We start from the raw sequence: 27,424 nt of genomic DNA on the forward strand, positions 1-27,424 counted from the left end.
TAGTATCATCAGATAAATTCTGTTCCATCACAAGCTCATCCTTCTAAAAGCACATCATCAGTTCCATTCTTCCAGCTGTGAATCAGTGTAAAATGGGAAGGAATACCGTGGGTGGCCGACTCAGTTTTAACTGTGTTTCATGTTGCAACAGGGCCTTGTGGGATGGCGCTTACTATGATGGAAGTGTTTTGTTTCAGCAGCAAATCACCACCTCCACCCCTGCATCAAAGCAAATTGCTATAAAAAGACAGCTAAAGTGGAGGTGGGGCTTTGCTACTATTGGAACAGTTTTCACAGAGGGAAAGATGTCCCTGATAGAATGTACGACTGCAGATGCACAGCTAGAGGCAAATGGAAATGAAAAGAAGCATCATTCTGCACATTATGACTCCGGCTGAAGGGTACTCTATAAGGGGCCATAGTGTACAAAGCCGTTTATAGAAAGAGCAACTTGCACACAGGATCAGGTCTACCTTTGTGTATTTGCTCCACTGCGGTGCAACAGGCTACAGTGGGCCAAAACTAGATGAAACTCAGCATCCCAGCATCCAGCTGCCCAATTGTTTTGCAGATCAAAGGAACCCAATTTATTTCTATAAAGGATATTTCTGGAGGTTGGCAGAATGCGCAATGGGGTTGAACAGTTGTCATGACCACCAGCAATAGCTTATGGCTCAGTAGAAGAGCACATAATTTGCACATCAAAAGGTCCCTGGGTTCAACCAGGGGCTGCTGCCAGTTGATACAGGCAATACTGAGCAAGATGGGCCAATGGTCTAATTCAGTATAATGCATGTTCCTAGTGTCCTTTGATGAGAAACTGACTCCCATGCAGGCAGTACTTTATATATCATCAGGGATGGGGAACCTCTGGTCTAAATGTGCCCATCCCGGTCTTTCTATTGGATTTGTGACATTCTCCCTAGCCCTGTTTTGCACCATCCTTGAATGTGTTTGCCTGTAAAGGTAAAGGGACCGCTGACCATCAGGTCCAGTCGTGACCGACTCTCGGGTTGCGCCGTTCATCTCGCTTTATTGGCCGAGGGAGGCGGCGTACAGCTTCCGGGTTATGTGGCCAGCATGGCAAAGCTGCTTCTGGCAAACCAGAGCAGCGCACGGAAACACTAGGTCGGCAGGAGCAGGGACCGAGCAACAGGAGCTCACCCCGTCGTGGGGATTCGAACCACCGACCTTCTGATCAGCAAGCCCTAGGCTCTGTGGTTTAGCCCACAGCGCCACCCGCGTCCCGTTTGCCTGGCTGTTCAGTTTTCAAGTGAACAGCACAAAAACTCACCTCCTTTTAAAATTGTCCCCCACCCCACCCCAGCACTCCTTGCAATGTTAATTTACTCATTTAAGCAGCTAGCATTCACCTTTACTCTCAGTTGTGCTCAGTTACATCATCTTGACGGTGAATTGGATTGGTTGGGATTATGATAATTTGTAAATATTTGGTGATGTCTTTACATCAGAAGAAGGAGCAACCGTCAGTTAAAGATCACTGATTGGGTGGTCACCCATGTGAATAATTCAGGAATAATGATTCTTGTATCACATTTACTTTCTGTTCTATATGTATTATGAATAGTTATTATTTTTAAATTAATTTGGCGAGAAGTGGCAACCAGGGGAAACAGGATTTTTAAAGGGTGACATTTGGGAAGAAATTTTTATCATGCCAGTCTCACCAGATTGAATCCAGAATTCTGAACTCAGGTTTAGGGCCTAAGATTTAGGAACAGCCCTAATTTATCAGGCTAAGTGGCACCCAAATTGGCATTCTGTTTCAGCAGCCAGAAAACAGGATAGATGAACTATTTTTGTTCCTCCAATACGCCAAGCGTAAATAAGTTATTTTCACTCAGAAATGAAAGGCAGCTCTGAGAACAAAGACAGGCCGATGTTGTCCTTTTGCTTCACAGATCAGCATTAATAGCCAATAAACTGTAGGCTTGAATGAGAACAAAGACATGAATCTGGGCTAGGAGAGTACAAAGCTGGTGAAGGCTGGGCAAGAAAATTGCAATTTCGATCTTTTCCCCATAGGGAACAAATTATCTAGATGTGTTTCTCCCTTTGCCAAATACATTTTCAACTGTCATTAATTAGGGCTTAGCTGTAGGCATTATATAATGTGATTGCTTTTCCTTTCCTTGTTGTGGGAGGAGGTGCAAGATATAGGGAGGAAAGCACTTTAATAATTTTCAAAGTCTCAATTACCACAAGTGACCACCAGAGGTCAATATCTTTCCACAGGAATTCCTAATGCCTCCTGTACACAAGGAGCCTATTTAAAGTTTAAACACTGTAATCCCTATGTAGACGCCATTGTAAAACAAGTTTTTAGTGCCGCGTTTAAAGCACTCTTATCAACGAGTGATTGACACAACATTACTTAAACAAAGAGCTACCCAAAGAAAAGGAAAATGTTTGGTGTACACTGATGGATGTTGTGCAGTTCTTTCCTATAGACTGGAGTGGTCAAGTTGTTCAAGCAATGTATCACAGTATAATTAATTTACTATTAACTTCCTGTGTTTGGACCATTGATGGTATCCCAAACATACTGACTGTTTTCCTTCTGACATTTGTAACTGGACTACACAAGGAATGGGCAGAATTCAGCTGAAGCTAAGCGCCTGCATACCACATTTATTTCAGAAGAAGAATTAGGCAATGTGGCTAAACTACTGCCCACTGGAATAAGGCATTAACTACGACTGTATCATGCTGTTTGGGTTACAAATTTGAAGTGCAAAGTCAGGCAGACATAGTAATTATGAAGTGTTGTCTACACGAGAATGTCTAGAGAAATGAAGAATAAACAGTGAAATTGGCCAGTATTAATAATATCTTAATAATTACATAATAGACCAGTACTACATAATAGTGCTCCTGTTAACTAGAATCTATTGAAATTGAAGAAAAACTTTTAGAATGTGAAGACAAAAGTTGAAATGTGAGCTTTATTTATAACTATTACTTTTACATAACCCAGAATAAAATAAACAAACAAAATTACCTAAAGTATAAATTTAGTTCAGTAATCTTAATTTACATTTTTATTGATAAAATACTGAAAGCAGATGAGAAAATACTTCAAGTTTAGAAGAAAAAAGGTGGTCATCTAACTATGAAATCTTATTGACTACAACTTATTTAGTAGCTTAGAATAAATTCAAAAATACAAATATTCTGTGATTCAGTTTTTGTGCTTCTAAAATATATTCATTTCTTACAATGGAAGAAACTGATGTTTTACTTCCAACATTAAAAAAAAAAATTCCAGAAAGCCATTTAAACATCCTGACATTTATTCAGGGTGGGGTGTAGAGAAAACATGAAGTATGACTTGCCTTGCAACTCTACATTTGTTCAACCAAATGAACATATAGAACCATATTCTCACATCATGCATGATGAAGGACGACACGATCATGCAATAAATGCATCACATGACAACTTCACTAATATCTCCAGAAGCAGAAGCAACCACTAGCAAGGCCAAGTTGTTCTCAGTACTGTACACCGACCAGGAACACAGATCAGATGAACCCCTTTGGTTTCCTAGGTTAGTTCTATAGCATTCAGAGAATATAGCAGAATTTATTACTATGCAGATGTGGGACCACCCTCAACAGTAATGAAGGTTCAGATCCTTTTCTGTATAGTCCATGATGTCTCAATTCCACATGCAAAGTCAAATGCAGCTTTCCTCACATTTTAAGGCAAAGTCTAGAAGGTGTTGAGTGACCTTGTGGTCTTCATAAAGGAGTTGGAGATTGTGCTTTGTTAGGTGCTACTCGACATATCTTCAGGCTCTTAGTGGGAATCTATTAAGGAAAAAAAGTCTTTGCCATTATGCTGTCCCTTACTATTAAAGGTACAAAATGCACAAGGTGGTACTTTTATTTGGTCAAATTGTTTCAGAAATAATATGCTCGTTTCAAACATAAAAACAACTTGTTGGGGGGGAAAGGTAGATAGATCTCGGCTTTGTGAACTTTGGAGCCAAGAGCAGTTATTGTAACTTCAAAGCTTGGATGATGTGCAACAAACAATGACCCCCATTTAGAGGTAAGAGAAGTAGGGCTAGCCGAAGAGACTACGCAGTTTTTTGGACTGGAGGAGGCACAGTCACTGGACTTTAAATCCAGTGCTCATGAGCTCTTTAGCAGTGCCTCTGGAAGGAGAGAAGACAGAAAAATGAGGTGCTGCTCTCCCTTTCCGGTATTTTGCTTTGTACAGCATGCAGGGTTAAGGTGCCTTTTCACTCGTCTGAGCACTGCAGTTAAGATGAAAAAAGTTACTTTTGCATGCTCTTTGTCATCATCTCCTACCCACAGCTGAGTGCCTGCTTGGCAAGTAAACACCAGTGTAATCAGCTTTTTAAGAGAGTTGTTCTAGAGCAGGCACCCCCAAACTGTGGCCCTCCAGATGTTTTGGCCTATAACTCCCATGATCCCTAGCTAACAGGACCAGTGGTCGGGGAAGATGGGAATTGTAGTCCAAAACATCTGGAGGGCCGAAGTTTGGGGATGCCTGTTCTAGAGCAGTAGCTTGTTATTCTGTTGCAGCAAGCCCACAGAGCCCAAGAGTCCTGTGGCACCTTATCAGAACTTTAAAGATGGCATAAGCTTTAACAGACAAGAACCTCCATGTCATGAGTGCATGAAGTACAAAGAGGTCTTTTACTGAACATTTGTTGTGCCTTTTTGCATTGCAAATAACAGTGTGGCAAGGAGTGGCATAGTATTGTACTGACTTGTGAATGTACTGTATTTTAAAAGCACCAACACAAATAACTCATTTTAATGTTTTGGTTTGCCCTAAAGAAATTCATTAACTACAGGCAGATCCACACCATACACTTAAAGCACACACCTTCCCCAAAGAATCCAAAATTACCCCTCGCATAGCTACAATTCCCAACACCCTTAAACTACAGTTCCCAGGTTTCTTTGGTGGAAGCCATGTACAGTAGTTAAATTGTGCATTAGATATGCGTAAGTGTATGCTGTGGGTCTGCCCCAAATGCATAATTTTGGGGTGTATATTAATTTTCTAGATCAAGAAACTATATTTTTAAGTATTTTAGGTTTTCCTTGAGTGTTTTGTTAAAAATCTTGCAACTGGACATGTGGAATTGATTTTCAAGCTCCCCCAATGAGCTTAATGGACAAATAGACTTAATTGCAGGACTCCTTGCTCCAAAACCAGCACTGACACTACCCTGACATTCTACAGTATCAGTGAATTTGTCCCATCCATTATTCATTATATGAGTATATTTCAATATATGCACACATAATATCTTCTCATATCAGAGATTAGTTTTACCACAATTTGATTTCAGGATGTATCTTTCTGTCTTTTGCTGTAAAATTGGTTCAGGAGGATTTCTTTTTACTTCAGAATTAAGGTTGAAAAATATATTTTGCATTAGGAAGGAAATTCTTCTAGGATAAAGGTAAAGGTAAAGGACCCCTGACAGTTAAGTCCAGTCGCAAACGACTCTGGGGTTGCGGCGCTCATAAGCAACTTTTCTCTGCTCCATGTGGCTTGCTTACTTATATAATAATCCAGAGCTACCTTTTAAAACACCCTCCTATGCTAACTTGCATATTTTGTCCAATTTGCCTGGATTGCTGTATGGTGAGTGAATGGCCCTCCCTCAATGTGTGAGATGGGAAGTCATGTATGACTTCAGTCCATCAGTCTCCATTGTTCATGTTTCCCAATTATGTTATCCCTCTGCAGTCAATGTACACATTTGCATGTGTATTAAATGCAAAATACGGTAATACCTCTGCGAATGTCCGCCTCGTCTAGCGTCCGTTCCGGAGAATGTCCGCGTCAAACCCGGAAGTAGCGGAATGGGTTACTTCCAGGTTTGCTGCTCGCGCATGTGCAGAAGCACAAACCACTCTGCGCTCGTGCACAGACGCAGCGCTTTTCTCTGCGTCCTTTTCGGCTAGCAGCCAGGGCTCCGGAAAGGATCCTGGTTGCAAAACAAGGTACGACTGTACTGTTATTGTGATAGCCATGAGTAAAGGAAATGAAAAACCAATGCACAAAGAGTAGGTTCTGTGCATTTTAACTGAAAACATGTTTTCTGCTTTTAAAAACCATGTAAATGTTTCTTGTAGGTATAAGTTCAATGCCAGACTGAATATTTTGAAGAGAGTCAGATCAGCTTAAGGATCCCTGGCCCTTCATGAATCATGCTAGTGCTCAAGTCTCTCTGGAAACCCTTCAAAGACCTGATTGTGGTGATTCTCTATATTTATTTAGTACTAAGGGAAAGGCACTCTGTCCCTGCTCATGGTCACTTTATTCTTTACAAATTTCAGGAATCAGTCTTGGTACTGATATAAAGTCCATCACTGTTAACAATGAATGCTGTGCTCTCAATAGGGACACTTAATACAGATACATTTTTATAGGATGCGACTTCCACTTTTACAATGGGGTTCTCCCCCTTCCTCTCTCCACATGCACCTGAAATTGACGTGGGTCAGGAGCAGCACATAGGGAAGGAAAAGGGGGATCATTCCACCTGGCAAGACAAAATGCTTGCCCTGGTGGATCTGGAGGAGTGCTATAGTGAAATATTACCATAGTTCTTATTTTGAAAACACAAAAATAACTTATATTCTGTGTTCCTACTGAGTGGTTGCTGTACAGAAAAGAGATTTTATGTCATATATAAAAGTTTAGCAACAGCTACTTTAGAATGTTATTACAATTTGTAAGACTGTTTTTTAAGTCAAGGTAGAATAGGTGGGGAAAGAAGAGAATAAAATAAGCTTGATTGGGCCAAGATTACATTTTCTTGGACTGGTGGTGACAACTCTCTATTCCAGAGTCCTATTTAACAACAGCCACCACGCAGCAGTTCTCTTCATCTCAGAGACTATTTGTCTTCTCTTTCATTTGATAGGGCTAAGGAATGGAAGAAGCCGGAGTTGAAAGGGATTGTGGATGAAGGACACTGCTTCATGTCCCAAAGCAAAACTACTTAAGCTTATTGGATGTGAATTACTCCATTTTTCTCACTTATTTAGAAGTGATCTATCAACCCCCACTCACCAAGCTTAACACAAATCTAATTGTGCAGCAACAGCTTTCAATGGATTGTTTCTAGGGGTGGAATCAGGGACTAGCACTGCTGAAGCCCACACTCCAACAGAGGGGTGGCAACCCCAGACCTCCACTACTCCTACACTTTGCTATTGCTACCTAGTCATCTGTCTCCTCCTAAGCAAGCATATAGTGACAGGAGCAAAGAGGAAGAGGAGCAACCTCTGCTCACCTTGCTTTCCCCCTCTAGGCAACTGCAGGCACATTTAAATACATGGACCATTCAGGGCAACTTGCCTGGTCTCACCCCACCCCCACCCTCGAAAGATCCCCACAAACAAAAGCCAAAGCCAGTACTGACTGCTTCCAAACTTCAATTCTATGAAACATAATCAAGCATAACAAGATCCTGAATCATAGCCAAAAAAGGAAATTAGTTTCAATACAGTACTGAATTGTGAATAGCTAAGAGCAACTGAAAGAAAATATGAAAACAGCCTTTAAAAATGAAATATTATATAAGATTGAAAATGTAGATTATAACTGCCACTTTTTTAAAATGTGGCATACAAAAATAAATATGACACAACTGCACTCTTAAGCTGACAAAGGCATTACATGTCTATCCACATGTAATACATGCAGCACTGTAAACCATATGAGAGGTAACAAAATTATTTATATCAACTTGAGTTGAAATTTATTTAGGTGCTGTAACTATAAAGAATTTGTCGTCACCCATGAGCCAGACACAGCTTGAACATGGTTCTCAACAAACCTTACCTTTTGAGCTCAACGACTCCTAAGAGAAGTATGATTTCCATTTTAGGATCCATTTAACCATATGCTTGAATTTGCCTGTTGCAAACTATATTATTTTCTAAAGCTGATTATGAAAACTAAACAAACAAACAAACAGATACTGTAAATAAAGGGAGGGAATTCAGCACTTTATCTAATGTCACCCAATTATTCACTAACAGTGCCAGTATGGCTCCAACCCGATTATTTTAAAGTGTAGCTATGTTGCTAAAAATAAACTCACAATATATGGGACAGACAGAGTAAGACTTAAAAATAAACAAGAAACATTTAACTGCTACCAGTTTTATACGTGTTATCCAAGAAGCTAGACCAAAAATGCAAATTAGTGACATTTTATGGTGGAGGACATTGTTCTGCCATGTTGTGCTCCAAGGTCAAGCACCTGCTTTGAAAGATTTCCAAGTACCTGGGGAAATTGGTGTTAATATTCAAACAATCTAAATAACTTACATATACTCCTGACCAAAAACAAACACTGCCTTTTCTTGGGGCAGAACATGATTTGCTACATTCAGTGGCACTTGTATACAGTATTATGCAGTAAATACTGAAAATAAAAGAGTTCTAGATTATAACCAAACTTACTGACAGCATCCTGAATACCATCAATTTAATTAACCTGTTTCAACATATATCAGTGCCTACACAACATGAACGATTTCCTTAAGAAATTAATAGAATGCTTTGGTTCTCCAGTTTTCAGTCTGACCAGTCATTTTCCTCACATTCCGAATCATCTTCTGAATCGCTGTACTCCACAGCAATGCGTCTGGAAAGAATTGTGGCCACATCATTTCCAACAGGTTCACGCTTAGCTTCTTGTTCACGTTGTTCTTGTACTTTTTTCAACTGGATTCCTGAAAAAAGCAATGAGACAAATTATCACACTGTTATTTTCATGGGTAAAGTTTTTCTTTTCTTTTCTTATCTCCCGCTTGGACTACTGCAATGCGCTCTACGTGGGGCTACCTTTGAAGGTGACCCAGAAACTGCAATTAATGCAGAATGTGGCAGCTAGACTGGTGACTGGGAGTGGCCACCGGGACCACATAACACTGGTCCTGAGAGATCTACATTAGCTCCCAGTACATTTCTGAGCACAATTCAAAGTGTTGGTGCTGACCTTTAAAGCCCTAAACGGCCTCGGTCCTGTATACCTGAAGGAGTGTCACCACCCCATCATTCTGCCCAGACACTGAGATCCAGCGGCGAGGGCCTTCTGGCGGTTCCCTCATTGCGAGAAGTGAGGTTATAGGGAACCAGACAGAGGGCCTTCTCGGTAGTGGCGCCCGCTCTGTGGAACACCCTCCCATCAGATGTCAAGGAAATAAGCAGCTATCCTATTGTTAAAAGACATCTGAAGGCAGCCCTGTTTAGGAAAGTTTTTAATATTTAATGCTGTATCATTTTTAACACTCGATTGGGAGCCACCCAGAATAGCTGGGGAAACTCAGCCAGATGGGCAGTGTATAAATAATAAATTATGATGATGATGATTTTAGTTGTTTACAACGGCTTTTTAAGGTAAATTATGTATTTTCCTCATTCCTTATTGAAATTTTGGTCTTGCTGGTTTCGGATTCTTCCGGTCATTTTTGCCAATTTGGCATAGTCTATCAACTTAATCTGCCATTCTTCTCTGGTAGGGAGCCAACTAGTTTTTCCCCCCCTATAGGTATGCATATACACATGAACACACACCTATATTGTATAGATGCATGTAAGTGTGTGTCTCCATCTGTTTGCCCAAAAACAAAATCAAATACTTCATTGTGGCGGATTACTGTATATCAGGAGAATAGAAAGCATTGGACCCAACAGCAATAACTTGAATGCCATTACTTAGCTTTCAAGATGTGACACTGTACTTACAAATTAACAGCATGCCTTATGCAAAGTTATGGGAAACCCAAACACTGGCCTGTTTAAGCCTGACCATTCTTAATGTGCCCTTACCCATCCGAATAGCAGCCAGAAGATCACTTCGAGCATCACTGATGGGTGATTGTGTGGGCTCATGCCGCTTTGCTTCAGCCAGTGCAGGCGCATGCATCGGAGAGGATGAGAGAGAGGATCCTGCAGCAGGAGGGCCTGGAGGGGGAGGAGGCGGGCCTGGAGGAGGGGGAGCTGTAACAACAAGCCCAGTAGAAGGAGGATGAAGAGCAGCAGAATATATAGATCCAGTCACTAGTCCAGGATGGGAAGGTAGCACAGGGATTTGGAGAGGACTAACAAAAGCGGTCTGTGCAGAAGGAATCATGGGTGGAGGGGGAGGCGGCGGGGGTCCTGAAGGATTGTAATAATCCACCATCTGAGCTGCAAGCATCCTATATATAAAATAGAACACAATATTTGTTAACTGGTATATGAGCTAGCAGATTTGCAGTGTGCACCCAGTAGCATATGCTTCATTTGGTAATGAATTTGATTTCATAAAAAATACTGGGTTACATTGCATTGATTTTCTTCACTTTTTCTGGCAACTCAAACTTTTCCAGTTGCCTCTTACTGAACACACAACACATAGCACACATCTCTCTGTTTCAATATCAACACCAAGTTTCCCCACATCCATTTTTACCTTGGTTTAAATACAGCACTGGGAAGCAGTAAAGGGTCCTTACCTAGTTTGCTGGAGTATTTTCTCTAAGCATGTGAGCCTCAAGTACTGTAGCAACCTAATCATACAACAATACAGCTTAAGTATATCCCCCACTGAATATTAACCATAGTTAAAACCTCTTATTTCTACTCTTTTTGTCTATGTGTCCCATCCCTTCCACTCACGTCATTGCTTATTGTAAGCCTGAGGACAGGGACTGTCTTCTTAATTGATCACATGTAAGCTGCTTTGGGATCCTTTTAGCTGAAAAGCAAGGTAAACACATTTAAAATAAATAACAAAAGGAATTTTTTACCCATAATCAGCTGGTACCAATGACACAGTCCCTAGGGATCCATCCACGGCTTGGGGTGGGGGTGGAGGTGGTTGTTGAGGTCTGTTTAAGGTAGCATGCCGCACTGTTGTAGAAGGTGGCCTAAATTCATGTTCAAGACCCTGGTTTGCAAGCATGTACTGAGCTCCATCTCCTGCTCCATATGAAGGCATCATTGGCTGCTGATGGAGGGAATGATTTGGAGTAGCAGGATATGAATAGCTGGTAACATCTGAGGCATGAGATCTAAAATACAAGTGGCGATAATACAGAAATTAGGAGGAAATGCATTAGTTTCGCTGTCTTTGCAAAGAACTTTCTACAGCCACGAAGTGCAGCTTATATTCACAGAATCTGAATTTTCAAATTCATCAATTTTCCTAATACCAGAAATCGTAAACTTGCAGGGTATGCAATCTCTCACATACAAGGCGATATTAGTTTTATGAGAAAAGTGATAGAGAAGTACTATTACCAAGAAGAGCAAAAGATGAAAGCAAAACTAGAAGCTGAGACCAAGAGAATATTTTCATTTATCAAAAACAACCCAACTCCAAGACCTTAATATTTTGTAAGTTGCTTTTTTTTTGCAAATAATTACAACTGGATTAAAGAGGCAGAGAAAAAAGAACTATTAGTAGAACACAGAACTTATAAATATACTAACTCTGTAGAGCTTATCAGTTAAGGCCAACAGACAATTTATTTGCATGCCTGAGCTGCAAAAAGCTGCATTAGTAAAGACAAATTGTGTCATATAGTAATTTGGTTTTAAAAGGTATCAGTAAAATAGATGTTCATCATCTTTTTCAGACAGGAAGCTAGGCAAGCAACAAAGCACCAGAGGTTTGAGTAAAACAAAATGACAAACCCTTTGGGCATCTTGGCCTCTTTTGTGCTTCCTGCCTGCTCTTGTTTCTTTGTATCACTTATGAACTCAATGCCCATTTTCCTTCTCTCCCACTCTTCTCTTCTTGTCCTTACTTTCCTCACATTAATTTGCTGGTGCCGGCTTGGATTCAGCTTGTGTCTCTCTTTCTGAATCACAATGGGCATAGCATAAATGCATTGTAAATAGGACTCCCCAATTCGGAAACATCAGAATTTCAAGTTCCAATAGTTACGTAAAATTGCTATGTTTGCTTATCATTTTTTACGCATATATAAGCAGTGCATCAAAATTTTAACAAGAAGCGCATTCGTGTAGGCTTGTTTAGAATGTAACACTTGCGTTTACAATACTCCTATTACAATTCATTCACAAGGCAATTTTTCATGCTACAAAAAAGGAGTAAAAAAAAAAGTACATGTCAGTCAAGGAAACAAAATGGCTGGAGTAAGTGAATTAATCCAGTTGACAGAGTTGACAGAATATGATTCCCATGGTTCAAGAGGAGTAGAATTTCAACAAGTGACTGGGAATCACAGAAATGCTTTCCTCTCTATTAAGTTGGAGAACAGTTTTCCTCAGGAAAGAAGTTATGCAGCATGAAAGAATAATATTTTCCTAGTGCAGACAAAACATCATGAATAGGATTATAGAAATATTATACAGAAGTAATTCTCTTTAAAACATGGCTTTCTATGGAAGTCAGCTTTTGGACTCTTCTTGCAATCCTCTTTTGCTTTAACAGCCTGGACTTTAAAAATAACTACAAGATGACATAAACAAGCCATAATAGATGTTAGTGGAGTTGTGAAATGTTGTTAGGCAGTCTGCATTAATGCTGTGGGTTGTTCCTTCCTTCCAATTAAATTAATGTGGAGAACAAATATGAAAACAAAAATGTCTCTAGAGACCGCTTGGCCAATCAACTTGATTGTTCCACTTTCCTTGGACACAGACCTCCCACTTAGCACAAAGAGAGAGAATACCAGTGGTAAATACTGTTGTGCACACTAGGAATATGTTTCTCTTCAAAACAATTTTTTAAAATATTGCTTCTGGTTCTGCAGCTCCTCTCTGAATACCAACTGCATGAACAGTGAACTTTATTCAATTAGCAAAATTTAATATGAAGCCGGTATGTTGCCTTGCATGTGAAGAACCATTGCTTCCTAAGTACTACACAAAAGTTTAGAATATGTTTTTCTTAAAATCAGTAAAATCATTAAATTGAAAAAAAATCCATGTACTAAGTTGCCTATAGAGCAGTACAATATGCCAATCTAGAACAGAAACACAAACATACGTGCAATGCAGTTGTATAGTAACAAGTAACAGATTTAAGTCACACTGGCCTTTCAAATAATTTTGAAAATCATGTTGTAACATTAATTGAATGTTTCATTGCAATTCTACAGTTAAGCTTATTAAGAATATAAGGATACTAAGCATATCTGAATGTATAATACAACAAAAAGGATTGTTGTAAACAGACCTAGTATCAGGGGACAGAGATCCCTCGGATGATGCTCCATGGTATATATTTTGAGACAACCTGTTGTCTGGTCTAAGCTCTTTGTCATATGCCATCATATTCCATTCCTGGCGCCTGTTCCTTGCTTTTCTAACCTTTTTCACCTCACGAGTTGTGCCATCTATACGCTTTTGCTCCTAATGTTACAGAACAAGAAAGCAAGGCATGCAAAAGGAAGAGACAAGGAAGGAAAGAGCAAGTTAAATGCTTTTAAGAGAATGGAAATAAGTAGCTATATAGGTGAGCCAAGCAAATTATAGTGAAGCCATATTCTAAAGATCTGTCCTTGCTGTCGGCGGCAGGGGGAGAGGAACGAAGGAACAGAAAGGGCAGCTTTCTATTCCTTCGTTCCTCTCCCCCAGCCCGACAGAGCCGGCATCTGACGGGGGTTCGGAAGCCCCGTCAAATGCCACTCTGTCGGGCGAGGCGGCAGGGGGAAAAGCGGAGGAACAGATCCTTCCTCCGCTTCTCCCCCCCTTCTTCACGTGCTAGTTCCCCTTTGTGTTCCGCTGGTCTCTGCTGGTTGCCTCTCACTGTTTGTGGCAACCGGCAGAGACTAGCGGAACACAAAGGGGAACCAACTGCAGCGCGGGAAGAAGGCAAAGGAAGACAGGCGCTGACAGCTCATCTTCCGTTGCCTTCTTCCCACGCTACAGCTGGTTCCCCTTTCGCTAGAGGAATACCCTGTAGGTTTTGTGATCAGAGGTTTTTATGGCCACGCTTCGCAAGACGAAGCGGCGGCCATAGAAAACCTCGTCGTCTTGCGAGGCAACCTACAATCGCAAAACCCATTTGTCTAGCGAAAAATTCGTCTAGCGAGGCACCACTGTAAATGGAAAAAGCTCAGTACTTATACTGTCCTGCTAAACAAATACCAAATCAGGTTTAATGCACATGGAAGGATAACGGATCACAACACAAATGACTCATTAGAGTAAATTAAAATCACTGATAAAAATACAGTCATACCTTGGATTTCAAACACCTTGGCTCCCAAATAGATCGGCTCCCGAATGATCAAAACCCAGAAGTGAGTGTTCCGGTTTTTGAATGTTCTTTTGGAAGCCGAATGTCTGATAGGGCTTCCATGGCTTCCAATTGGCTGCAGGAGCTTCCTGCAGCCAATCAGAAGCCGTGTTTTGGTTTCCAAATGTTTTGGAAGTCAACTGGACTTCCAGAACGGATTCCGTTCGACTTCCAGGGTGCGACTGTAAATGCATTTCGGAAGAATGGTTAGATTAATTGATTTTCAATTATGAAAGAAAAATTGCAATGAAATCATAAAAAACATATTAATTAGTCACATAGTTACTACGAAGCATAAAGCATGTCTCTTCACCTTTTCTTTTCCTGTATAGTTGTAGGCACCTAGGACAGCAAAGGCTATCTATTCCTGATATACTCATTTTATAGGCTGATTTCAGATCCAAAACTGCCTTGGTCACCTTGTCAATGACCTAAGCTAGATGAAGACTGATGAAGGATGATTTAATTGTCCTGGGTCTCCTAGCAATCTTTGATACCAGTGACCAATACATTTTGCCTGGTTTTTTTAGTGTTTGGAGGGAGCTTTTTGCAGTGCTTTTGCTCATAACTCAAACATTTATTCTGTTGCAAACTCTTAAATTACAGTCATCATAGTTTATGCAGATGGGAAGACAGCCGAGGTTATTGATAACAGCAACAGGCAAGCCCATTTAAGACCATCTGTTCACAGAGGGAGGATAAAGTATGCCATAGTAACCATTTCATTGGAATTAAAACCTCAACATTCTTAGGCAAAGTCAAACTAAAAATGGGCATTTTACATACTTAAGAAAAACTCAACCTTGTTAGCACACATGTTATATTGCCCCCCCCATTCCCACTTCACATATCCTCACCAAATCAGTCTTGCCAACAAATACACCGAATAAATAAATAAATAAATAAATTATACCCTGCCCATCTGGCTGGGTTTCCCCAGCCACTCTGGGCGGCTTCCAACAGAAGTATTAAAGTACTATTAAACATTTAAGCTTCCCTAAACGCCTAGTATCTCCCTTACCATATAAATCTCTGGCTGTCCTCACCACCATATCAAGCTTTCCCACACCAAGCAAATAATCATCCAAGTCTCCTGGTCACAGAATGTGGTGCTTTGCTTTATTTCAGAAGGAGTAGTAAACAAAAAAGCCTTCTTCTCTTAGTGATGTTCTTATTTACTTTTGTACATTGCCTAGGTCAGATAGGTGGTTTGGGAGTTCCAGTATGACCATAGCCACACAGAAATGCCAGTACACCTTCTATTAAAAAATAGCTGATTTATTGCTTAGTGACATTCTTCAGGGATTTAATTTGTATGTACTCACATTGACAGCAATGAACATCATTCCTAAAACTGCTCCATTATATACTCTTTCATGACATACCTTAGGTGATTCTTCATTCAGACTCACCCATAAAAAGCAGATGGACATATTCTCAGAATAAGAAGAATAAAGTCAATTTGCATTTTAGAGTGGAAGCAATCTAATGAAAACCATCAAAAGTTCAAAGAACTTTATGAAACAAGTTTACAATCATATAATCTATTTTTTCAAAAATATGTTTTCTGAAACTAACAGGCTATTTTACCAATGTCTTCATAGGGATTTTTTAAGAGAAGAAATTAAGACACACATTTAAGATTGAAATATGAAAGTATGGAATAATCTTGCTAGCTTTCCAGTCATTTGTATGTCAAGAAAAACATTTAAACAATGAAAAAAAAATTATTCCAAAATGTGGCTGGTAAACCACGTGCATACATTTTAAAATGTGCCTGTTTACCTTTTGGCGTCTCTTCTCTTTTCGTTTGTCTTCTGTATCTTGTAACATTTTTTCTTTCCATAGGTCAAAGAAATAAGAGGGATCAGTATAGAATTTCAGCCCATCCTTTTTATCATCTCTGTGAACAAAATGAACAGATATTGAGAAAACAGAAGGATTATTGTTTAAGCATACTTAGAGACCCAAGCAAGTATTCTAGCGTACTTATGACTGTGCAGATAACCTAGCAGGAAAGGCTCCAATGGTGCCAATGTACTGCATAGGATGCCATTTCCAGACAGAAGACCTCCCAAGGAAATGGAACAGTTCTGTCTGTTTCAAGTAGCAATCCAGCTACTTTGCCATCTGAACTGTCATGAATAAGCACCTAGTATCTGCTGGCTCAAATGATACAATGAGGTGCTTACTTAAGAATAGGTCCAATACTTATTACATTTGTTTGGATAAAAGAGTTTATCACAGGGAGTAGACCTACACTTTAATGAGAAGCTGGCTTTCCTGCAACCAAACCCATAAGGGCAGCACCCATTGGCCACTTCACTCAGGGCCTGGTGCAAACCGCATCTGGCTGTGCCAAGGTATCAATTGGGAAAGCCCAGTATGAATGAGTGTTTGAGGTAAGTTGAAAATGACAAGAAGCAATGTTCAAACAATTATTTAAAATTTAGAAATATATTGTGTTCAAATCAGCAAGCTAAAATCAGCAAGCTAAAAAAACCAAACCCATGTAGATAGATTTTTAGATTCTAGCATATTCTAGCATATTTACTCTGAGAGGGGCCTTAGCTCAGCATCTTTGCACGTAAAACTATTTTTTTTAAAAACAACCTCTCAAGCACTAGAGAGATACTTTAACTTGAAGATATGATGCCTGTCAGCATACTGTGGACTAAACTGACTCATTCTGACTTTCTTAGGCAGCCTTTGTTGTTGTTGTTGTTGTTTAGTCGTTGTTGTTGTTTGTTGTTTAGTCGTTTAGTCGTGTCCGACTCTTCGTGACCCCATGGACCATGGCACGCCAGGCACTCCTGTCTTGCACTGCCTCCCGCAGTTTGGTCAAACTCATGTTCGTAGCTTCGAGAACACTGTCCAACCATCTTGTCCTCTGTCGTCCCCTTCTCCTAGTGCCCTCAATCTTTCCCAACATCAGGGTCTTTTCCAAGGATTCTTCTCTTCTCATGAGGTGGCCAAAGTATTGGAGCCTCAGCTTCACGATCTGTCCTTCCAGGGAGCACTCAGGGCTGATTTCCTTAAGAATGGATAGGTTTGATCTTCTAGCAGTCCATGGGACTCTCAAGAGTCTCCTCCAGCACCATAATTCAAAAGCATCAATTCTTCGACGATCAGCCTTCTTTATGGTCCAGCTCTCACTTCCATACATCACTACTGGGAAAACCATAGCTTTAACTATGCAGCCTTATAGAAGTCAATTGAATTATCTTTGGGTTACTGATATGGAGCCTTAGAATCATAGAAGAGTTGAAAGGGACCAGAAGGATCATCTAGTCCAACCCTCTGCACTGCAGGAATCTATCGCCCATGTGGGGCTGAACCCAGGACCCTGAGTTTAAGCGTCTCATGCTTACCAACTGAGCTATCCCTCAGGGCTGTTGTTTATATCAGACTCCAAAGAAAAGCTAACTGAGCAATATTCCGAAGCTTGAATCTAGTATTGATCACATCATTACTAGTGCGGGCCTATTTATTTAGTTCTAGTTACTGTACCTATATGAAGTAAGGATATTCAAAGGAGGTGGTTTGTCACTCCGATTATAAATATCAGATACAGGATTGGGGATGCTGTTCTTTGAAACCACCTGCTGGTCCTGTATTGTAGAACTTTTGAATGCTTTTTTCATGTTGATATCCTGTAATGACACTGTTGATAAAAAGAACAAAATTAGTAGACAGAATTAAATTGAGAAAAAGCTAACCACAACATCCAGGAGTAAGGCAAATCAAAATATTGAACACATTTGATAAGAGGAAGAAGTGAGGAGCAAAACTGATTAAATTCTTGTTCCTATATAGAATACAAAACATGCCCTTCACACAATTTGTGGGTGCAAGATTCTTAACAAGTCAGACATGGTAATATTTCCCTAACAAGATTGTGTAAGTAAAAATATTTGTCTCCCAAAGCCACAAGATTATGTATGACATAACAGGTTGTATATAGAGTAACTTAGTATGCACATTATGCACTATGTTAAACAGCATAAACATGTGCATTGTATATCATGAAGAAAAACTGATCTGCCCAGTGACAACCTGCTCTTGTTTTCGAAATAGGTTCTGAAAAAATTAGTCTTCAGGTAAGTGACCTTTCCCTAGCATCCATACATGTGAGGAGAAAGCCAAGCAGAAACCCTTAATTTCACAGTTGCTTCCCTAACAGATATAAATACATACTGCAAAATGCATGTGAGCTGCACAACTAGTGTTTTGGAATATTTGGTTGCAAACAGTTGTATTTTATTTATCATAGAAACCAGTTCAAATTGTGTATCCATAGGGCATAAGTACCTTTGACCTCAACTGTAAGTTGTTGTTATAACACCAACCTGAAATCAAACTTTTGGAGCAGATTTGAAAATACGGTATAAAATCTGTTTGGGGCAACAAAATACCCTTTTCATAGAAGAAAAACTGGTCTTGTTCAGAACAGCTCCTACCCCAGCTGAAAATTAAGCAGGCAACATGCCTATGCCACTCCAAAAAAGAGACAAAAAAGCAGTGCAACCCTGTCCACAAAATAGACAACCAAAAAAACCCTTAATTCTTTTACAAATTTGGGAGGGGCAGAAACCCTGGAAGGTGTCACATTAGGGACCCCATGGACACTACATTTGGGGACCTATATTGTAACATAATACGCTACCTGGCTTAAAATGCAACACACACCTGCTTTTAATTACAAAGTATAATCAATCAATGAAACCGGCTTTAAATAAATGCATTATACTTCTGCATATTTTATTAGAATGTGTATTCAACACTAGATTTACAAATTATGCAATCTATTATTTAAGCTTTTTAAAGGGTTATATTGCCTATGAATCAATTTTCAGAAGCAGAATGTGAAAGTGAGGCTTCTAAATTTCATTTCTATGCAGCTTCTGCCAACAATCCAAAGAGCATATGTAGCTTCTGTAACTGCCGTCCTAGACAAATGACAAAACGTCTGCTGCTGTAAATGTCTTCCGTTGTCTAGAATGGCATCCTCAATGAACACAACTAGGCATTCCTTTGTAAGTATACACAAGCAAGCAAAGATATAAGCAGTCATTCTGTATTCAGTGAAGTATTAGAACTTTAGCTGTTGCATTAAGACTGAAAACACTGATGCAAACAGAAACATAGGAAGTTGCCTTATACCAAGTTCGGACCATTGGTCCTCAAGCTTAGTATTTTCTATACTGACTGGCAGCAGTTCTCCAGGAATTTAGCCAGGTGTCACTTTCAGACCTACCTAGAAATGCTGAGGATTGAACTTGAGACCTGCATGCAAAGCTGATGCTATACCACTGAGCTACAGTCCTTCTCAAAATATAATGTAGTCATAAACTAGCTACAATTATGGTCATAAATTAGTGCTCTGTTACATAGGTAGTAGTGCTGCTACTCTAACCCCTTTCATATCTCATCCTCAACACATTCATTTTATGTGAGGAGGAAGTAGTATTATGCTGGTGGCCCCACACTCATCAATCACTACCATGCCCCATTGGCCTTGGCTCCAACCTCCATGTGTAAGCCCTCCTTGAGCTCTTTGTGTGGAAGTTGTAGGCACAGTCAGTGGGGGAATCCCATTCCCTCCAACATACAGAGAGCGAACACATAGAAATAAGTTATGAAAGGGGTTACCAAAGATACCTGAAATTGCAATTGTGAGGCAGTGGCTCTACATGACAAGCTGAAGAAGAGTCTGCTGGATCAGGCCAATGGCCCATCTTGTCCAGCATCCTGTTCTCACAGCAGCCAACCAAATGCTTGTATGAAACCCACAAGCAGGACCTGAGCACGAGAGTACTCTCCCCTTCTGCGGTTTCCAGGAACTGGTATTCAGAGGCATGCTGCCTCTGACCGTGGAGACTCTAGCAATTGATACTGATACACAATTTATCTCCATGACACAGCCACTGAATCTTGAGAAGTAACCTAGGCCCAATAAAATCAACGGGCTGTATCAGCCCACAACAGTGTAGACTGCATCCAGTGTTCTAACAATCTGGTTATAAAATACCAAAAGATCAGTTTTCTTGGACAACAGTTTATCCTACAGTGGTGATATGTATCTATTACTCTTCTGGGATAAGAGGTTTGAGATGGGCATTGCTCATGTTCATCTATCTACTGCAAATTAATAATACATGAAATATACCCAAGCAATAGATCCAATTAAAAGCAGGACTCCTGCAAAGAGAGATAAGGACATGGACTTCTAGTGGCAAATATTAAGTGGTTCTAAAATATTTCCTCTTCCTCCCCTTTTCCCCCTGCAAACTGCCACAGATTCCCCCCTCCCAAAGCTGTTACCTTAAAAAAAAAACCAAGATGAAATATCACTCAATACCAACTCCAAAGGAAAAAGTAGTGATTGCTGTGCAATTAATTACTGTGTTCTTGTCAATATCACTTCTGGCTCAATGCTCAAATACAATTACCTACCTTCTTCCACAGTTGAATCCAGCTGGGTGACTTTGACAGCAAGGCGGTCAATTCTGTCTTGAAGGGAATTTGCCCTGATGTAGAAGTTGTTGGCCTCATTAAACAACTCACCGAATATGTCTTCAGCATGTTTGCCTATAGAGAAAGAAGACAACATCTCCCCAGGTGTTTTAATCACCATGACACACACACTATGCACATGTATTTGCACACAGAAACAGTATAAAGTTAGTTTCTTCAGAGAGTTTTCATTCTGCTTCTGGTGCTTTATGCAAGTTGACAAGCACAGAATTTCCCCATTTATCCAATGTGACTGAAAACTGCTCTTTTCAGACACAATCATATACACAGGAATGCTACACAATGTCAGAACAGGTATAAGCAGGGCCAGCCCAACAACTTTTGCTGCCTGTGGTAAAGGACAAGTTAGCATTCCCCCATTGAATCTTACTTCAGCACTGGCAACAGGATGGTGTCCTCCCCTTGCAGTGACCCTGAAAGCAGCAGACTAGTTTAGGGGGTATATTACAAGTCTGTGATATCCCACAGAGAGGAATGGCCCAGGAGGAACAGGCAGCTGCTACCCTCAGTAAATGCATATTATAAACGTAATTCCATATACTACATATGACATGTAGTATATGAATTAATGGCTTCTCTTTGCCTAATGGTTGGGCCAGTGCTGGTTCCAAATTTTTAGATACCCAAAGGGAAACAAGCATTTGGGAAGAGGGGGTGGATCCACATGGCCAAAGCTTCAAAAATCCATAAAAGACTGCTCTACACGCCCTAGCCTTAGAACAGGTACAAAGGAAGGTAAAAGAAAGAGGGAAACACTGGACACAAGACCATACAGGATATGAAGTCAAGGTGGCAGGGCATTGATTTTACTTATTTTGATTATTCACATGCAAAGGTGCTGAGACTGCTAAACCCAAAGCCATCATGCCATTTAAACCAGCTTCAAAATTGTGTATACTCTTCAAGTTTCCCTTAAAAAGAAAAAAACATATTTTAAAAACCATCCAGTTACTTACTTAGGCTGCTTAGCTGGCGTATGATAGCAGCAAGAGTACTATTGGTTACACATTCTAATTCACTAGTAATTCCCTCAGGCAGAGCTCCTCTGCAGAGGTGTCGAGGTTCAATGTTCCTTTTGACTAACGGCATGATTCAGTGTCTGCCAAAACAAAAGAATAAAACATTAGTCTCACCCCACCACCATACTCCCCAAAACATTTTTATAAAGGGCAGCAGCTGTCGTTGCAGTATGAGAATAATACAGCATGGCTTGAATACTCATGGTGTTTGAATACTATTAACAGGCAGGGAAGAAAAAGGGCTGGCTCAGTCCTGCCCCACAAGGCCTTGTTTCGGGGTCTTTCACTGAGTTCTGCTGGTGTCCAGCCCATTTGACAGGCGGAATGGATGTCTCTGCTCAGTCTAACATAACTACCACCTAGGTGTTTGGGATTGCTGCCTATCACTAAGTTCTCAGGAGAAAGCCCAATACAAATATAAACCACTATCATTCCTCTGAAGACAAATTATTAGACTAGAAACAAAGATACTCATAGCAAATAAGTCCCTAAATATTTTTAAATATGTTTTGTAAATCAAGTACTGGATAGGACATGTTCAGAATTTGTAATACTTCCTTTTCAATGTATTATCTACCTTTCATTTATTAAGAAAGCAACAGCAGAAAGTGTTAGAACAAAAGCCAATGGATTTTGTCATACCTAAACAGAACCTCCAAGTTTAGAGTCAGCTGCTGGGAAGTAGTAACAAGGCAGAACTATTGCTTTTATAAGCCCTGCTAGTGGGCTTCCCAGAAGCATCTGGCTGGTCACTGTGGAAAAAAGATGTGGGACTAGACTGAATGCTTTGAAGTTCTCTTCTGTTTGATATTAGACAGCTTTTGTCTATTTACTTTTTGGTGCCTACAGAAGACCTTCCTTTTCCAACAAGACTTTTAAAGAAAGATCTTTTAAATCTGTATCTGTATTGGAATTGTTTAAGATGTTTTTAATTGTTTTATCTCCTTATGTAGGAAAGTTGGGATATGAATAAATAGTGAACCTTTGGTCGGATCCAGTAGTGCTGTTCTTAAATGAATTCCTTAGGTAGACTATAACGTACACATTATCCAGATATAATGTACCCACATTCCCAGCATGTTCGCCCTCCTGTCCCAGCAACATCTACGCTGGCTTGGTCATGTCCACAGAATGGAAGATGGCAGAATCACCAAGGATATACTCTACAGGGAGCTTGTCACAGGTACTAGGCCAGTGCAGACCAACTCTGCATTAGAATGACATCTGCAAACATGACATGAAGGCTGACATTAACCCTGCCATGTAGAAATCCCTTGCAAGACCACCACAACACCTGGAGACAATCAGTCAGCTCATGTATCCACAACAGTGACCAGAGAAGGAATGACTGCTGGAAGGAGTGCAGAAAGAAGAAACACTATGGTACACTTGCATCACACAACCAGACACCTTCATCTGCTCCAGCTGTAACAAATCATGTCTCTACAGCCACAGCAGGCACTGTAACTCTCCAATGGTTTGAATTTACCCCTGAAGGCACACTCTTCCATTATCTCCTGAAATCGACAGGTGCCAACCAGATACATTACAAAGTTCCTTTGATTTCAAGTAGAATTTATCTTTGTAACAAGCATAGGATCAAGATGAGCATCTGCTAGTGTCAGATTCAGCCAGGATTTGAACAACGGTTCTTAAATACCTAGTCCCTATTTAATGAACCAATCTTACCAGTCAGCTTTGCATATAAAGCTAGTTCACACAGTCACTGGGGCAGGTCCTCTCTACAGCCTGCGAACATTAGAAAAGGTTTCTGTGCCTCCAGCACGCCTGCAAGATAATGTGCAACAAATGTGAACACAACCTTTCTGTGTTATCCTCTCCCCTTCAAAGGAAGAATGTACAAATAATTCACATATATAGTTCATCTCACACTTTCAGTTGTAGAGCTAAACACTGAATAAGGGCATGTGTGTTTATTTTCACAGAGAACCAGTAGCGTTACCTATCCTAGCTTTCCCCAACCTAATGCCCTCCATATGTTTTGAACTACAACTCCCATTAGCCCCAAATGGCTACCTGGATGAAATAAAATAATACCAAAGTAGCTTTAACAAAACTAGCTATAAATTGAGGGGGGAAATCCTCTCTATTGAATCATCTGGACATAGCCTGACTGCAAAGGAAAGCTAGTAGAGAAAATAAAACAGTATTTTATCATTTTAAATTTCCCTCCCCTCATATATGGAATCTTGAATATGCAGGTAGCTAACTATTCAACTGCCCAGCCTCAATATACATAGTTTTGTATTGTTGTTCTGTTACATGATCAGATTACAGAATTAACAAAAGGTGCTAACAAGTTAATCCAGTTCTTAACTGTAAGGGCTGCTCATCTGCATGTATTTATCTTCCATATGGCTCTCAATGCATATGAGGGAGAAGGCAGAAGGCAGAATATATCCTATGCCACTTGAAACTCTTAAATGATCTTTGGAATAAAGGCTAGCAACCCAGAGTGCATAAATAACACCTTCACAAGCTGTTGTGAATAAATTGGGACAATCCTGTCAATCACTTTTATGTACCATTGGTTTCAACAAGAAACAGTTCTCCAATTGAAAACATTAGGATTTTAAAGTGCCTTACTTTGGCTGGAAAAGACCCACTATAATGCATAATCATGTATATCTCTGCAAAAGCCCATTTAGGAATTCACATGATATGATTCTATGAGAAGCTGGTACATGTTTTTCCTAGAAATAACTGAAAGTTATTTCTTCTAGTGTTGGTTTAAAGGGGGGAAAGGGCATTAGTCTAACTCAAAGCAGTGCATTTCTGATAGAGATGCCAAGCTAAGTGTACCAATCTTACTCATTTCAAGGTCATCAATATGAAATACTGGGGTGTAGCCAAAATAATAATGAGTTCTATTCATGGATTAAGGCTTTCCCATCCCCATCCCACTACAACCTCACCAACCCAAAATTCATCTGTGGAATGAGGGAGCCTTGGAAACATTATGAGATGTGGCACAAGTGGCTGTCGATGAAAATTACTAGGGTCTTGTTCAATACAGCCTATGTGTAGTCCATTTTGTTGCTCTCATTCCTGGTTTGCTTAGGTTCCTTTATAATGGTGTGTGAATCTATGGTGGTGTACGTGGGGCTTCCAAACAGGCTCCCAGCCAGCACAAAGCTTAGTGTGTCACATACTTTTGGACCATGAGTGGGGACCAGGTATACAGATCTTCAGACTGCAACAAAATGTTGTATAGACTTCTTTTTCACAAATGATGGTACAAAAGTCAAACATTTCAAATCAAACTGTAGTTCACTCTGCTACTTTGGCAGGAGTGGGATGGAAAAGAGATACTGGGGTGACAGAGAAGTTGCACTTTTCAAGTCAAAAACGCTCAGAATAGTTTGTCATCCTGACAAAACCATAAATCTTGTTGATATTCAGCATTTGTTAAGGTTCACTAACTGTTCTAGAAAATAACAGACCTCTCAATGCTATTTTCTCTTCAGTTCTGAAAGACTACTACACCAATTTTTCCATTATGTACAACTAATCTAAATAATAAGATACGAAAACTGTAATTGGTCTAACTGAAAAAGAATGAGTACCCCCTCTTCCCAGAAAAACCACTTGGAATAGCAAATAATCACTGCTCTTGCCCAAGCTTGACAGGCAACAGAGGAAATAAGTAACAGACCCTTAAAAACATGGAGGAGGAATGGGAAACAAAACATTCCTTTCTCTTTTCCCCCTGATGAAAATAATGACAAACTGTAAACAAGAGCTGTACAACTGTAATCAATGTTTCATTATGGTACTCATGTTGCTTAATAGAAATGAGAATATGTGTGTGTCCACATCAGCAGCCAAGCAAATGAAACAAATGCGCTATACCCCTGCACCTACCCCTTTCCTTAGAACTTGAATACAACAGCTTTTGTAGCAATATTGAACAGAACTAATAAAACTAAAGATAACTAAGACAATACCTGATAAGAAAACTATAGAAGTAAAAAGGACCAGAAAGGAGCAAAGTGACTATGACCTTCATTCTTATCTCCACAAAATTGTCCAGGAAGACCTCCAGGAACCCACACATTCACGTACTGTTGTCAAGCCAAGGTTTGGCTTAGCAAGTCATGTGAACTGAGCCATTATTAAAGAACTTCAGCCTGAGTACATAAATCTAGACCAGGCATCCCCAAGCTTCGGCCCTCCAGATGTTTTGGACTACAATTCCCATTTTCCCGACCACTGGTTCTGTTAGCTGGGGATCATGGGAGTTGTAGGCCAAAACATCTGGAGGGCCGCAGTTTGGGGATGCCTGATCTAGATCTTTCCTCACACATTCTGTATCATGAAGAGTTTCCTGTAGGTATGAAACTCAGATACTATACCATCCATGAACTCTGTCCTAAGACAGAATGGACTACCAACCAGATTAAAACATACCTCGACTTGCCCATATTTTACCTTCTGAGTCACTTATGCAAACGGCAAAGTACTGCAAATCATATTTATAATGTTAAACAGGTTTCCCCTGAACATTCAAACTTTATGCCACTATTAAAAGCCCTGAAAAACAAAACAGATAGTTATGACTCCTGCAGTGCACTTACTACATCATATTTGGTGCCTAAAGGGAGTTTGAAAATGTTGTTCAAATACAAATAGTCATGTTAAACCTGATAACCTTTTAAGACAAAGTTCTATTAACAGTAGGATACTGCTGCTGACGATGCAAGTAAGAAGACATATGCTGTCCCATATGAAGAACAACTCATCACCAGTGGAATTCTGTCACCCACTAACTTACCATTCAACTCAACCCTGGCCCTGACACATTTTGACAGTGGCAGGGTCCAGATGCTGCCTTTGAATGGGAGTCAAGCCTTTTTTAAAAAATAAACCAAAAATAATCAACAATAACCTCCTAAAATGTTTTAAACCTCATTAAGGGGAATCAAAAGCTAACTGCAGTTAAAGTCAGCACAAACGTTTCCCTTGATCACAAGTTAGGACAGAAGTGGGAGCATACAGCACAGAGATCCTAGGCTGGTTCCTATATTCCTAACAAGATGGAGCAATGCTGTATCTCCAGTGGCTGCACACAGGGATGGAGAAGAAATTCTATTCAGTTCATATTTAAAGGCAAACTACAGCCATCCTTCAAATTTTGCAATGCTGGTCTCCAACAAAGTAATGTATGCAAAAATGCATATATTACGGTAAAGCATGCATATAAATGCATATATTGGTGAAAAGAACACAAAAATGCGTATCATGGCAAACTGATTCACAAAAACATGTTTACTCTGCAAAAATACATACAAAATTGAATATATTAGGCATATTTTGCCCTAAAATGCTAATTTTCATGAAAACTTTCCCTCCCACAATTCAAAAACTGATGTGAAAAAGTGGATAACCAAACTTAAGATTGGAAAAATGAAACACAAACTGAAAGACTCTGAAACTGACATATTCATCTATCCTAGTTGCATAAGCATGAAATAATTAAAGAAAATATGCACAATTTTAACTAAATCCACTAATGCTCTAGTGAAAATAGCCTATTTCAGGGGTTCTCAACTTTAGC

General features: G+C 39.9%; 1 protein-coding gene across 4 annotated transcripts in view; it reads right to left on the bottom strand.

Annotated features, from left to right (window-relative positions):
• Positions 1-7,441: 7,441 nt before the first annotated feature.
• The window catches only part of WASF3 (WASP family member 3), a 29,263-nt gene continuing 9,280 nt past the window's right edge, over positions 7,442-27,424 (bottom strand). The window contains exons 2-10 of one of the 4 annotated variants that reach the window (XM_088668262.1): positions 23,536-23,634; positions 21,784-21,926; positions 20,747-20,881; positions 17,801-17,954; positions 16,076-16,193; positions 11,716-11,882; positions 10,827-11,090; positions 9,865-10,235; positions 7,442-8,765 (exon numbers count right to left, since the gene is read on the bottom strand). In XM_088668262.1, coding sequence (XP_088524388.1) covers positions 8,608-8,765; positions 9,865-10,235; positions 10,827-11,090; positions 11,716-11,882; positions 16,076-16,193; positions 17,801-17,954; positions 20,747-20,881; positions 21,784-21,916 — 1,500 coding nt within the window. In that variant the 5' untranslated portion in view covers positions 21,917-21,926; positions 23,536-23,634 and the 3' untranslated portion in view covers positions 7,442-8,607. Of the gene's footprint in view, positions 8,766-9,864; positions 10,236-10,826; positions 11,091-11,715; positions 11,883-13,225; positions 13,402-16,075; positions 16,194-17,800; positions 17,955-20,746; positions 21,265-21,783; positions 21,927-23,535; positions 23,635-27,424 lie in introns of those variants that run through there. The other 3 variants (XM_088668261.1, XM_035116679.3, XM_088668260.1) reach the window with 3 other exon arrangements.

This window comes from Zootoca vivipara, chromosome 4, assembly GCF_965207765.1.
Source record: "Zootoca vivipara chromosome 4, rZooViv2.hap1.1, whole genome shotgun sequence".
NCBI classification, from domain to species: domain Eukaryota; kingdom Metazoa; phylum Chordata; class Lepidosauria; order Squamata; family Lacertidae; genus Zootoca; species Zootoca vivipara.